General features: G+C 46.1%; 1 protein-coding gene across 2 annotated transcripts in view; it reads left to right on the forward strand.

Annotated features, from left to right (window-relative positions):
* Positions 1-14093, forward strand: part of LOC100016419 (solute carrier family 22 member 15-like) — a 103011-nt gene that overhangs the window by 23953 nt on the left and 64965 nt on the right. For both annotated transcript variants that reach the window (XM_056796050.1, XM_007478268.3), the window contains exons 2-3: positions 669-815; positions 10281-10413. In XM_056796050.1, the coding sequence (XP_056652028.1) occupies positions 669-815; positions 10281-10413 (280 nt within the window). The remainder of the gene's footprint in view (positions 1-668; positions 816-10280; positions 10414-14093) is intronic.

Here is a 14093-nt window from a genome sequence, read left to right on the forward strand (position 1 = left end):
CTACTTTTTTCCTAGCAGGACTGATGGAAACTGTCCAAGTGTTTTAAGGTCTCCACTCCCATTTGGAGCTGGGAATGAGCATCTGTTCTCTTTTACTAATCTATATAGCTATGTCCACTGGAAAGAACAGTCATTTGGAGTCAGGACCAGGATCCAAATTTTGACTTTGACACTTTCTACCTGTATGCCTCTCAGCCTCAGTTTCCTCATCTGTAAAAACAAGGGGGTTGGATCAGATGGCCTCGAAGGTCCTTTCCAGGTCTTTTATCCATAATCCTGCTGGGGGGAGAATTGTAAAATCCCAGTCACTGCCCCCTGTAGTTATAGCTCTGTCCTCTGCTTCCAAATTCAGTGCTCTTCCCCCGGGACTATGGATGGCTCAGTGAAGCTGTTATCTTAGGAAGAAGCTCAACTTCAATGCCACTGGCCAAACAGAATAACCTCGTAGGGAATGTCAGCTCCCAGGTCTAGGTGGTTTCTTTCTCTGCCTCCCCAGCACCTAGCAAGGTGCCAGTCCTGCCAACAGCCCTTAATAAATGCCTGCTGATGGGATGAGTGAAAGGGAGGCCAGTTCTCTCTGGATGTGTATTAGGATAAGGGAGAAAACAAACACACACACTTCAGTGGCTTCTGGGTCTGACATCAGCGTTTCCATGTGCTTGTTCTAGGTCTATGTGGCCTGCCAGTCTGTGCTCATTGTGTTGGTGGGTGCTGTACCAGAATATCACATCGACCAGGAAGAGATTCCCAGGAACCCCGAGGAGCTGGCCAGCCATGTGCACTTTGCAGATAATTTTACATCCATAGTGACGGAGGCAAGTAGCAAAGCAGCCCTTCCAAAGCTCTGCATGCCTTTGTTCCTTTCCCATGGAGCCCTATTTTTAGAGGACTTAAAAAATGAGAAGTCTGCCTGGATTCCCTAGGCGGGGATCGTGTATACACAGAGAGATTGTGTTCCCCCTGTAAATGAATAAAGAGTCTGAGCAGAAATCACAATACGCAGTTGAGAGGAATGTTAGATCTGGAGTCAGAAGCCCTGGGTTCAAATCCCAACACTCTCTGTATGAGGCTGGGCAAGTTACACACCTCAATTTTCTCCTCCATAAAATGAAAGTTGGGACTACACAGCCTCCAAAAGTCCCTTCTAGCCCTAGATCTATGATTCTATGACCTGGGTTCAACTCTGACTCCCTGGGTGACAAATCACAGCAACCTTTTGAGTCTTGGTTTCTCCACTTGAAAAATGGGGGGATGGAACACTGACAAAGACAAAAGTAGAAAAAAGACCAGCAGCTTTGAAAGGCTGAAGGACTCTGATAAACATAATGATCCCCCATGATGCCAGGTCCAGTGGCTTAGCTCCCCACTTCCCACTTCCACCATAATGAGACAAATGTTTGTATTTGGCCACGGTCAATGGGCATTTGTTGTGCTTGACTATACCTATAATTTGCGAGGATTTTCCTCCCTTTTCTCCCAATGGGAAAGAGAAGAAATACTTGTTCTCTAACAAAATGCTTAAAAGAAGCTAGAACAGATGACTTCTGAGGTCCCTTCCAGTTCTAGACATATGCTCTTATGGAATAAACTTGTTCGTTCTGCTTAGATCCAAGGAGTGAATCTTCTCCCTCCCCGAAGTGCTATCATTTGGGCTAAATTCTTAGTCAATCATTCATCTGGCTCCTTTCAATTGGTCTCAGAATTCTGAATTCGCTGCCACTGGGAACAGCTGGCTGCCAGGCAAGAGGGGTTATTAAACAGATTTCACAAAGCATCCTTGTCTAAGCCAGAGCATGATTCAAGGCTTCCCAAAAAAATCTCCGTCCCTGTCTGTGGCCCGTCTCTCTGGCTATATATATCCCCTGGCCTAGATGGAAGTCTCTCCGGTGAGATGCTTTGTCGAAAGCTTTTACTTCCTAGCGCACGGTCTGCTGGGAGGGGAGGCAGGAGCTGCGGTTATTAGCGCTCTCGCCGGGCTCCAGGTCTGAGTCAGGTCTTCCACGATGCTCCCCACCCTTTGGAAACCTGGGGGCGTGGGAGCCATTGATCATGCCCTCATGCTACCAGAGGGCACCAGGGAAGAAATGTGCCAAGGGAGAATTTGCCAAGCCCCATTTCACAGATCAGAGAGCTGCTAGCAGTCACAAAGGTAGTGATGGAGGATGCTTGGAGCCTAGGTCCTTGGAGCCTTCCTCCACTGTGCCCAGAAGAGAGGCTGGAGATCGGCTGGTCCAGTGGACCTGGGGAGGACCTGAGAGCCAGAGAAAGGCAGTGATTGGCCCAAGGTCACCCAGTCCGCTTTCCCACCCCCTTTCCTTCCCTTCTGTCCCCATCCCTCTTCTTTCCTTCTTTTCCCTTGTTGGGAGATTCCAAGGAGCAGACAAAACGCGCTCCATCCCTTCATGAGTCTTGTGGTGGTCTTGGGAGCCGTAGGGACACATCCACCCAGATAATTACAACACACGAGATTATAGATGATTAAGACTTTGGAGAGCTACAAAGCAGAAGTGCTATGTGACTGCCAGGGAGGAAGGTCAGTCCAGAGTGGAATCTGGGAATTCTCTTAAGTTTCCATTTGCCGTTGAAGGATGGGTAAAAATGCCGCCAGTGAAAGGGGGAGAGAAGGGAATTCCAGATATAGTACACAGCATGAGCAAAGATAGGGAAGCTGGAAAGGTCAGGGCATGTTTGGCTGGAGAGCTATTATAAGCTGGAACAGCTGGGTTTCAAGTGCATTTATAGCCTATATCTGGGGACAGACAACTCATGTCATCTCTTCCCCAACCTCGAGCTTCCTGGGGTCATTATTAGATGACTCGAAGTGTCAGGAAGTTTCTCTTTCCAGGCTGAACTATGGAAGAATATCAGCACTCTAGAAAAAGCTAGGGGATCTGTGAGTCTCATTCCATAGACCTTGCACACAGTAGGTGCTCAATAAATGTTATTGTATATTGAATTTACATGAAGGACTGGGAAAAATGACAAACATCTCAGTCATTATTGAAGACGTATCTGCTTCATAAAATGAAAAGGAAATGTTTTCTGATCATCCTGAGAATGCTAAGGTAAAAAGCATTTATTAAGTACCTGCTGTGTGCCAAGGGGATATAACAAGGAATGGTTCCCATCACCCAGTCAACACACATTTATTAAGTGTTTTTTAAAAGTCTGTCTGTTTGTTTGTTGAGAAATTAAGTGACTTACCCAGGGTCACACAGCCAGGATGTATCCGAGGTAGGATTTTAACCCAGATTCTTAATCCATAGCTGTTGTTTTATCTGTGTGGAAATCTCGCATCCTAGAAACTTTCTCCCACCCTTGCAGATCTGGCACCACACAGAGTTGTCTGGGACACTGAATGGCAAAATGACTTGCCCAAAGTCACACAGCCAATATGTGTCAGAGGCAGGACACAGATCCAGTAGCTCCTGGCTCCACGCTGGCCCTTTAGTCATTATGACTGTACAAAAATTAATAACACTGCTGACTAAATTGATTCTTGGGAATGAAAAATAGGAAATTAGCACTCGGAGTGCTGTGGGCATCCGAGTAATTTGGCAAATTGTGAAAAATGTCATTTCAGGTTAATTTAAATGTGGCAAGGCAGAAAACCGTAGCGAGCTGTTTAAAACTGGAAAGATGCAGCTGCCTCCTTTCATCATCCCTTTGGCATACGACTGTGCGATAACTGGTTCTCTTTAGTGTTCAGTTCAGCTCTACCCGAACTCCCATGTGCCAAGCACAGAGGGGAGCATCAACACGACCCGGCTTCTGCCCTCAAGGAGCTCCCATTCCACTAGGAAGATACTTGCGCACCACTGTGTGCCCCAAAGAGAAGTGCCTTTGATGCCTTCCAGGCGGAAGAGTCATAAACTCAACAGGTCTAAAATAGAACTCATTATCGTCCCCCCAGCCAAGCCCTCTTCTCTTCTAAACCTGCCAAGCACTGCTAGTCAGACTTAGGGCTGCCATCTTTGACCGCTCATCTCATCCGCCTCGTGGTACCCAATCTGTCATCAAGGAAGGTCCATCTTCCCTTCACGCTCTCCATAGGATGCCTTCCTTTCTGTTGACCACCCTGGCATTGGCTCACATCACCCCACACCCAGACTGATGCAGTAGCCTTCTTGCTCATCTCTTTCCCCATTTGGTCCATCTCCTTCTCAGCTCTTGGATTCATTTTCCTAAAGTGTAGGTCTAATCATGTCACCCTGCCCCTCCTCAGTAAACTTCAGTGGCTCCCTACTACTTCCAGGATCACAAAGAAAGTCCTGCATTTGGTATTTAAAGCCTGTAATCACTCAGGTCTTTCCTGCCTTTTTTGGTCTTGTACTTTGCCTCCCTCCATGAATTCTGTGCTTCAAGGCTTGCCCTTCCTCATACCTTGGCCATGTCCCATGCCTGGAATATCCTTCTTCCACCTCCGCTTCTTGGCTTCCTTCAGGATTCAGCTCGAATACATGGGTGAGACCTTTCCTGGTCCTGTCTCCCTCCCTCCCCTTTCCCTTGGAGACGGCTTTCCATTTATACTCTGGATCTTGTATGGACCCCTTATTTGTATGTTGCCTCCTGATGAGAATGGGAGCTCCTTGAGGGAATGAACTGGTTTTAGCTTTCTTTCATCCCCAGCTCTTAGCACAGTTCCTGACCTATAGTAGGCGCCCAGTTCTGGCACATAGTAGGTACCTAAAAAAATGACTGAATAGCCAGCATTCCTGTTGACCCAGCCCTCCACCATGTTGTTTACAGTGATGCTTCCGTGTGCCTTTGGAATGTTGTTCCAGGCTGGTGGCTTACCCCCCCCCCCAGCCCCCCCATCTGTGAGAGCTCACAGGGCAGCTGTTTGGGAAAGTCTGCTTTGCCATCCATCCTCTGCCCCCAGGCAGAGTGATGCTCAGTGGGTCTGTGGCTTGGAAGATGGTACTGATTTGTGCAGTCCTATGGCGGACTCCCAGGGCGCACCTGGGTGAGTCTTCTGCCTCCAAGAACTGAGGGGAGCCGGTTTCCTGGGCTACCAGACAGGGAGGCCACTGTTGCTGGGAAATGTTTTTCCAGGATACGAGGGCCCCTCCTCCATGGCATGGTTTTATATCCTTACCGTGAAAGAGAGATGACTGCCCTAGTAAATGGAGTCATCTGGCTGCAACGCAGAGTCTGGGCATTCTCTGGAGAGAAAAAGCACAGTCCATTAGAGGCAGGAGCCATCATCTAAGGCAATTTCTTCATTTGAGAGGGCTGCAGCCTTTTCTTTCACTGGCATTTCAGAGATCAGGCTTTTACAGATTTAGAGCTGGAAGAGAACTTCATTGCCAGCTGGGCTACCTCCCCCTCTCATCAATTTTTTTTTTAAACAAATGAGAGAAGGGAAGGCAAGTGACTTGCCCAAGGTTACACAGGTGATAAGAGACAGCAGCAGAATTAGAATCCAGATCCTCTGACTCCAAAGCCACTGTTCTTAACTACTATGTTGCAGGTGTTTCACTGAAGTCTTTTGATATCTTATCATGGTGTAGAGGTCAGAGGATTATAGATTTATAGCCATAAGGCTTCTCAGAGATCATCTAGTCCATCCCCCTCTCCCATCATGCAGGTGAGGAAACTGAGGCTCTGTGAGGTGAAATCAACAAGTCAACAATAATTTATTAAGTACCTATTATGTGCCAGGCATGGTGCAAGGTGCTGAAGTGATAGAGAAAGGCAAATACAGTCGCTACTCTCAAGGAGCTCACAGTCTAGTGGGGAAATGCCACATACAAACAAGATCTCTCTCTCTCTCTCTCTCTCTCTCTCTCTCTCTCTCTCTCTCTCTCTCTGTCTATCTCTCTATCCATCTATCCATCCATATCTCTCTCTCTCCTCTCTCTCTCTCTCTGTCTCTGTGTCTCTGTCTCTGTCTCTCTCTCTCTCCTATATAGGCTAATTTAAACATAATCAAAAGAGGGAAGGCAGGAAATGGAGATAAGGAGGGAGAGAATTCCAGGCATAGGGAAGAGTATGTGAAATTGCCTTGAATCGGGATACATGGAAGGTCCAGTGTGAGGAACAGCAAGGGGGCTTGGGACACAGATAGGAATAAAAGGTAAGGAGACTACAAGGCAGGGCAGCTAGATAGATTGGGAGATCCACGGCTCAAATCAGACTTTCCTAGCTGTGTGACCCTGGGCAAGTCACTTGGCCCCCCATTGGTTAGCCCTTACTACTCTTCTGTCTTAGAACCATTACTTATTATTGATTCCAAGATGAAGGTCAAGGTTAAAAAGAAAAAAAGACTGCAAAGGTGAGATGATGGAGCCAGATGACAAAGGTTTTATACCAGACAGGAGAATCATACACATGGGTTTACTTTTCATTAGATAATTAGATTTGAACTTCTATTTCTTTTAATTCATTTTCTTTCTACTTCAAGTGATTATTAATAAACTTTAAACATTTCAATACTTGGAGTTATTGGATATTAATTTTAATCTTACACTAAGGTCACACAACTAATCAGTATTTAAAAAAAATTTTAAACCCTTACCTTCTACTTAGAATCAATACTGTGTATTGGTTCCAAGTCAGAAGACTGGTAAGGGCTAGGCAATGGGGGTTCAGTGACTTGCCCAGGGTCACACAGTTGGGAAGTGTCTGAGGTCTGATTTGAATCCAGAACCTCCCACCTCTAGTGCCTGACCCTCAATCCACTGAGCCACCTAGCTGCCCCCTTAATAAGTATTTTATGTCAAATTTGAACTCAGGACTTCCTGACTCCAGATCCATTGCTCTATCCACTGTACAACCTAGTTATCAGCTTTGCTTGAAGACCTTTAAATAGGGACATCTACTACCTTCAGTAGTGACCCCTCCAGGTACGGACAGCCCTAATTTTTAGGAAGTGCCTCCTTATGTCAAGTCTAAATCTTATTCTTTGCAATTGTTTTGCCTCCTGCTCACCACCCCCACCCCAGAACCTTCAGTCATAGGGCAGAAGGCCCCCAAGAAGCCCCCCTGGTTCTCCAGGGCTTGGGATTTTTCTGTTCATTTCTGGAGAGATCCCAGGGTTTGTACCTCAGACCAGATTGACTCTCACTCAGTGCTGCCCAGGCCAGATCCTCTGCCTGAGCCTGGGAGGCTCTTGGTTCATGCATGTTTCCAGATGCTTTGGCAGCCTCCCTGCTCACTGAGGTTCCCCATCTGCAAATCCTCCCAGCTGCCTTCTGACTGGGGAATGAGCAAGATACCAGGGGAGCCTGTCAGGGGGGATCAAATCACTTACTTCACTTAAATCACACGCCTGTCTATGACAGAGACATTTTTGGAAGCCATTCAAATGCACAGAGAGACTGATGAGCTTCTCTGTCTATCTCTCACCTTCTCTTCCCTCCTCCCTCTTCTCTCCTCTTTTCTCCTTTCCCTCTCTTTCTTACCAAAGAGACAGATGGATAGATAGTGAGAAAAAAGCCATGTTTATGTTGATGTGTATGAGATGGAAAGAGGGGAGAGAGACAGAGAGGCAGAAAGAGAGAGACAGAGACAGAAACACAGAGTCAGAGATGGAGAGGGACAGAGAAAGAGAGAGACAGAGAGACAGAGACAGAAACACACACAGAGTCAGAGATGTAGAGGGACAGAGAAAGAGTGACAGAGAGAGTGAGAGAGACACAAAGAAAGATAGGTAGAGACAGAAACACAGAGTCAGAGATGGAGAGGGACAGAGAAAGAGAGAGACAGAGAGACAGAGACAGAAACACACACAGAGTCAGAGATGTAGAGGGACAGAGAAAGAGTGACAGAGAGAGTGAGAGAGACACAAAGAAAGATAGGTAGAGACAGAAACACAGAGTCAGAGATGGAGAGGGACAGAGAAAGAGAGAGACAGAGAGACAGAGACAGAAACACACACAGAGTCAGAGATGTAGAGGGACAGAGAAAGAATGACAGAGAGAGTGAGAGAGACATAAAGAAAGATAGGTAGAGACAGAAACACAGAGTCAGAGATGGAGAGGGACAGAGAAAGAGAGAGACAGAGAGACAGAGACAGAAACACACACAGAGTCAGAGATGTAGAGAGACAGAGAAAGAGTGACAGAGAGAGTGAGAGAGACACAAAGAAAGATAGGTAGAGACAGAAACACAGAGTCAGAGATGGAGAGGGACAGAGAAAGAGAGAGACAGAGAGACAGAGACAGAAACACACACAGAGTCAGAGATGTAGAGGGACAGAGAAAGAGTGACAGAGAGAGTGAGAGAGACACAAAGAAAGATAGGTAGAGACAGAAACACAGAGTCAGAGATGGAGAGGGACAGAGAAAGAGAGAGACAGAGAGACAGAGACAGAAACACACACAGAGTCAGAGATGTAGAGGGACAGAGAAAGAATGACAGAGAGAGTGAGAGAGACACAAAGAAAGATAGGTAGAGACAGAAACACAGAGTCAGAGATGGAGAGGAACAGAGAAAGAGAGAGACAGATTGACAGAGAGACAGAGACAGAGAAAGGGAGAGAAATAAAGATAAAGACAGACACAAAAAGAGAGACAGAGACAGAAATACACACAGTCAGAGATAGAGAGGGACAGAGAGAAAGAGAGAGACAGAGACAGAGAGAGTGAGAGAGACACAAAAAGAGAGAGAGACAGAGACAGAAACACAGAGTCAGAGATGGAGAGGGACAGAGAAAGAGAGAGACAGAGAGACAGAGACAGAAACACACACAGAGTCAGAGATGTAGAGGGACAGAGAAAGAGTGACAGAGAGAGTGAGAGAGACACAAAGAAAGATAGGTAGAGACAGAAACACAGTCAGAGATGGAGAGGAACAGAGAAAGAGAGAGACAGATTGACAGAGAGACAGAGACAGAGAAAGGGAGAGAAATAAAGATAAAGACAGACACAAAAAGAGAGACAGAGACAGAAATACACACAGTCAGAGATAGAGAGGGACAGAGAGAAAGAGAGAGACAGAGACAGAGAGAGTGAGAGAGACACAAAAAGAGAGAGAGACAGAGACAGAAACAGAGTCAGAGATGGAGAGGGACAGAGAAAGAGAGAGACAGAGAGAATGACAGAGAGACTGAGAGAGTGAGAGAGAAAGGCAGAAAGAGAGACAGAGAAAGAAACACACACAGTCAGAGATGGAGAGGGACAGAAAGAGAGAGACAGAGGTAGAAATACACACAGTCAGAAATAGAGAGGGACAGAGAGAAAGAGAGAGACAAAGACAGAGACAGAGAGTGAGAGAGACACAGAGAGAGAGAGAGGCAGAAAGAGAGAGACAGAGACAGAAACACAGAGTCGGAGATGGAAAGGAACAGAAAAAGAGAGAGACAGAGATTGACAGAGACAGAGAAAGTGAGAGAAATAATGAGAGGCAAAGACACAAAAAGAGAGAGAGACAGAAATACACATAGAGTCGGAGATAGGGAGGGACAGAGAAAAAGAGAGAGACAAAGACAGAAACAGTCAGAGATGTGAAGGGACAGAGAGAGAGACAGAGATTGACAGAGAGAAAGAGAAAGTGAGAGAAATAAAGAGAGAGACAGACAAATACACACAGAGTCAGAGATAGAGAGGGACAGAGAGAAAGAGAGAGTCAAAGACAGAGACAGAGAGTGAGAGAGACAAAGACAGAAACACACAGTCAGAGATGGAGAGGGACAGAGAGAGAGAGAGAGAGAGAGAGAGAGAGAGAGAGAGAGAGAGAGAGAGAGAGAGAGAGAGAGAGGAGAAGAGAGGAGAGGAGAGGAGAGGAGAGGAGAGGAGAGAGAGCCAGAGCCAGAGCCAGAGCCAGAAAGACAGATAGTTAGATATAGACACACACACACACACACACACACACACACACACACACACACACAGAAAGGCAGAGACAGGGAGAAACCGACAGATAGAGAGAGAAACAGAGGCAGAAAGAGAGAGAAATGGAGACAGAGAGACAGAAAAAGAAAAACACAGAGGGGGAGAGAGAGAGAGATAACAAGAGAGACAGACAGAGAGAGAGGGAGTGAGATGAAATCCATAAGTTTGACTTGTTTCCTCAGTGTCTCATTTATCATAAAAGGAAAGGGGCTGGCGATGGAAACAATTTACTTTGGAATGACTACAACCCTTTCAGCAGAACCATCCATTTTGCTTTGCCTAAAGCGGCTCCTTGGGGCTAAGAGTGAGTGCTCCCAGCTCTTCTCCCAGCCCCAGCCCGGATGCAGGGAGCCCCCTAGTTCCAGGCTGTTCTCTGATTAAATGCATGACGTCATCTCTAGAAGAAAGGGGCTAAAATGGCTCTCCTGTTCCTGTTCCCCACAGTGGTGCTTAATCAAACAGGAAGCGTATAAAGTGAGCCTGACGTCATCCTTGTTCTTTGCGGGGCTGCTCATTGGAAACCTCACCTTTGGCCCGTTATCAGATAGACTGGGCAGGAAGCCCGTGTATTTGACAGGTAAGAGATTCAAAGTCGGTTCATTTCTTCTGAAATGCCCTTTCCGGGGAACAATTCGAAGGCCACCTGGCTAGACGCGGAGTCGGTGAATGAAAAAATCAGTGAATGAAGAAAGGGTTTCTCCCATGCTTACTTCCGCTGTGCTAAGACCTGGGGGTACCGCTACGCCATCGCCCGTGAAGCCAGGGGGAGGGGAACCCCAGGACGCAGCTTCGGGGGAGCCCCTAGCCCCGCTCTGAGATTTGGTTAGAGAAACGCGGCGCCCTTCCCCTTGGGACCCAGCTTCACGTTCCCGCGTTGCTCTCTCCAGTTCTTTAGATGACTCTGGGGGGAGTTTTGGACCGCTGTCGAAGGTTTATCAGTTTAGGGCGTCCTGACCTAATGCCCCAGGTTGGGCATGTCAAGGGGAATTCCTGTGAGAGCCGCTAAGGCTCCGAGCTTTGGGAACCATGGAGACAGGAATGAAATAAAGACGCTGCTTTTTCAGCCTTGGGAGGAGAGTGGTGTCAGGGATTTGGCCATACAGGAGACGGGGTTACCGCGGACCCCTCTTTCTTTGACCCCTAGTCAGGGGGTCCCACTGAGGCAAGGGTCTTCTGGGTTCTTTGGCTGGTGACCCGGTGGTGAAGGAGTTCTGGTCCTGACATGCTGGCTAGGCAACCCTAAGGTGATAGGGAAGGACCTCAATGGCGAAGGGCTGGGCTGTTAACGATCACTGTATAATACGAGCAAGCAAGGTAGTCTCTGCCCTCAAGAGCTCACATTCTACTAGAGAAAGACAGCACACAGAGGTGGGCTTTAGGCCAGGTTGAGAAGAGGACAAGCCATTTATCCATCTTCTCTAGGATGGCTACTGTCGATTTCCTCACTCCTCTCAGAGCTGGGGTTGGAAGTGGGGGAAAGATACAGGTCCATAGAGGTGGCACAGGGATGCCAGGATGGCATCCTGAGCCTAGGTCTGGGCAAGCTAGGTAAAGAGACCCAGAATTCCAGGAGGGGAATCATGGGTTCTGGTCAGAAGGGGGGAGGATTCCTAGGAAACTGGATTGTGAAAGCAATGGAAGTCACTGGGGAGGGTTCCAGATGCCAGACTGATGATTTCCTGTTCTATCCTTGGAGGAACAGGGAGGAATAAAGATTTGTTTAGTCAGAAAGGGACCAAGTCACATGGATGTTTTTAGATAACAAATGGTAGCAGAATACACTGAAGATGGGAGGGACTGAAAGCAAGGAGACCATCTTGGCTCTGTTAATATCATGGCAGCCAAGACCATGGGTAGGGGTGTGCCAATGAATCCACTGGGCCCTCCCTTCACTAATGACATCTACATCTTGCCTCTCTCCGGTGACTTTCTACTAATCCTCCCCAGGACACTGACCCTGTGACTCTGGCTGGGGACCTGCCTCTGGGTCTAAGAACACTCCCTGGTACCAGTGCTGCTCTGGGGCTGTCCTTTCTTCTCCTTTGCTTGTGCCACATGACCTGGGATGATTTGTTCCACTCTTTGCACACAAGTAATTGGGGAAAATGCTGCTTGCTACCTTTGCTAATGAGATTTTGAAGTCATGCATTCTACAGTCAGAGACACCATTGATTAGAAACTATAAATAATAACCAATTTAGAGTGTTTTAAGGATCGTACATGCATGGTTTCATTTAATCCTTATGACAACCTTGTGAGGTAGGTGCTATTATTATCCCCATTTTACAAATGTGGAAACTGAGGCAAATAATGGTCAAAAGACTTACCCAAGGTCACACAGCCAGTTAGTATCTGAGGCTAGATTTGAGCTCAGGTCTTTCTGACTCATGTATGATAATGATTGATGTCAGACTTGTGGTATATGGTTATGTTTAAGGGGACATTTGATTTCTTACTTATCTTATTCCCAACATAGGCTGTAAATTCCTTGAGGTCAAGAGTTATGTCTTCTATTTCCTTTCTGATTTGAATCACAGCAATGCTGACTACCTGCCTGAATGAAAATATGGATATTTATGCTAGGTAAAGTGACTTGAGCTTCTTGGAGAAATCCATCAGCTAGGAGAGGACACTGGATCTAGTCACAAGGACCAAAGTTTAGTGACTGGTTCTGACACTGGCTAGCTGAATGACTCTGAGATGGTCACATAACCACTCTGGCCTTAATTTCCTCATCTATAAAACAGGCATAATAGTAGTTATAGCTTCAAGCTATAGAGTCCACTATTGGAACTGTAACCCAAGGAAGTTCCTAGTCTCTTAGATCTAGAACCAACAGGGGTCTCGAGGGTCATTCACTCCTACCTCCTCATTTACAAATGAGAAAAGTGAAACCCAAGAAAGTTAGGGACTTGCCATTGGTCCCAGAAGTAGTAAATATTAGAGGCATGAGTTGAACCCAGGTCTTCTGGCTCCAGAGCCAATGCTTTTATTATTTTATTTATTATTCATGTCTCTGCTACATTATTAGAATGGTGACGCTTGTTAAACTTGTGGTCCTCTAAAACACCCAGATCTTTTTTCAGATCAATCACTGTCAGGTCCTAGCCCTGCCATCTTGAACTTGCAAAGCTGATTTTTAAAAAATTCAAGTGTAGACTATTAGCTGGAGAAGGAAATGGCAAACCAGTCCAGTGTCTTTGCCAAGAAAACCTCAAATGGGTTCATGAAGAGTCGGGCACGACTGAAATGACTCAACAACATGAAAATCTCATGTTTACTTTTTACTCAATTTAGTTGTCTTTCGTTGGACCCAATGTTCCAGCCTCTTCCTGAGTTTTTCTGGACATTGACTGCCATCCACTATTAAATGTGACCATTCCCTAATGCAGTGAGGTTACCGGTCAGTAGAGTTGATTCTAGACCACCTTAATCAGTGAATGGGGGATCAAATTCATCATTAACTGCAAATCAGAAGGCAACATTCCCCTGTTCTAATACTGTAAGTGTTATTTCTGTCTGAGGGGATTGATAGGGCCTTTGAATGTTTAATCAGGTGTTACAAGTCAGCCTCTGTAGTCGGTTATGACAGCTGTCATCATTTGACTTTCTAACATGATATAAGGAAAACCAATTTCCTCCCAATTCACTCAAGTATTTTCGGGAGGTGAAGAGATGGGAGCAGAGAGCAGGGAAGAGGGGACCACAGCTTGCTGTCTGAAAAAATTTGTGCAGCTTGACTTAAAACACACACACACACACACACACACACACACATTTCAAGGCTTCCTCCAGAAATCCTCATAGTTTGGCCTGTTTGGAAAATTCTATTTATACATTTAAACCATGATGTAATTGGCTATTCCTTTCCTCCTCCCCACTTCGAAAGCTTTAATGACTGCTAAGTGTTGGCACCTTCATAAACCAAGTGAATTGGGACGTGGGGATTTTTATTAGCTCATCCCCAGAAAGGACAGTAATAAAACATGGATTTACATTCACTTAAACTTTAAGTCACTTCCCATCAATAGACTGAATGTCATTTCAAGGCGTGCCCAAATCAGGAATAGAATAACTGGTACAGTTGTTCATTCCTTCCTGGGATACTCAGGGTCTAGGTTCCTCATGTGAAGAAGACCTTGAACAATTTCTTTCTTTCTTTCTTTCTTTCTTTCTTTCTTTCTTTCTTTCTTTCTTTCTTTCTTTCTTTCTTTCTTTCTTTCTTTCTTTCTTTCTTTCTTTCTTTCTTTCTTTCTT

This window comes from Monodelphis domestica, chromosome 1, assembly GCF_027887165.1.
Source record: "Monodelphis domestica isolate mMonDom1 chromosome 1, mMonDom1.pri, whole genome shotgun sequence".
NCBI classification, from domain to species: domain Eukaryota; kingdom Metazoa; phylum Chordata; class Mammalia; order Didelphimorphia; family Didelphidae; genus Monodelphis; species Monodelphis domestica.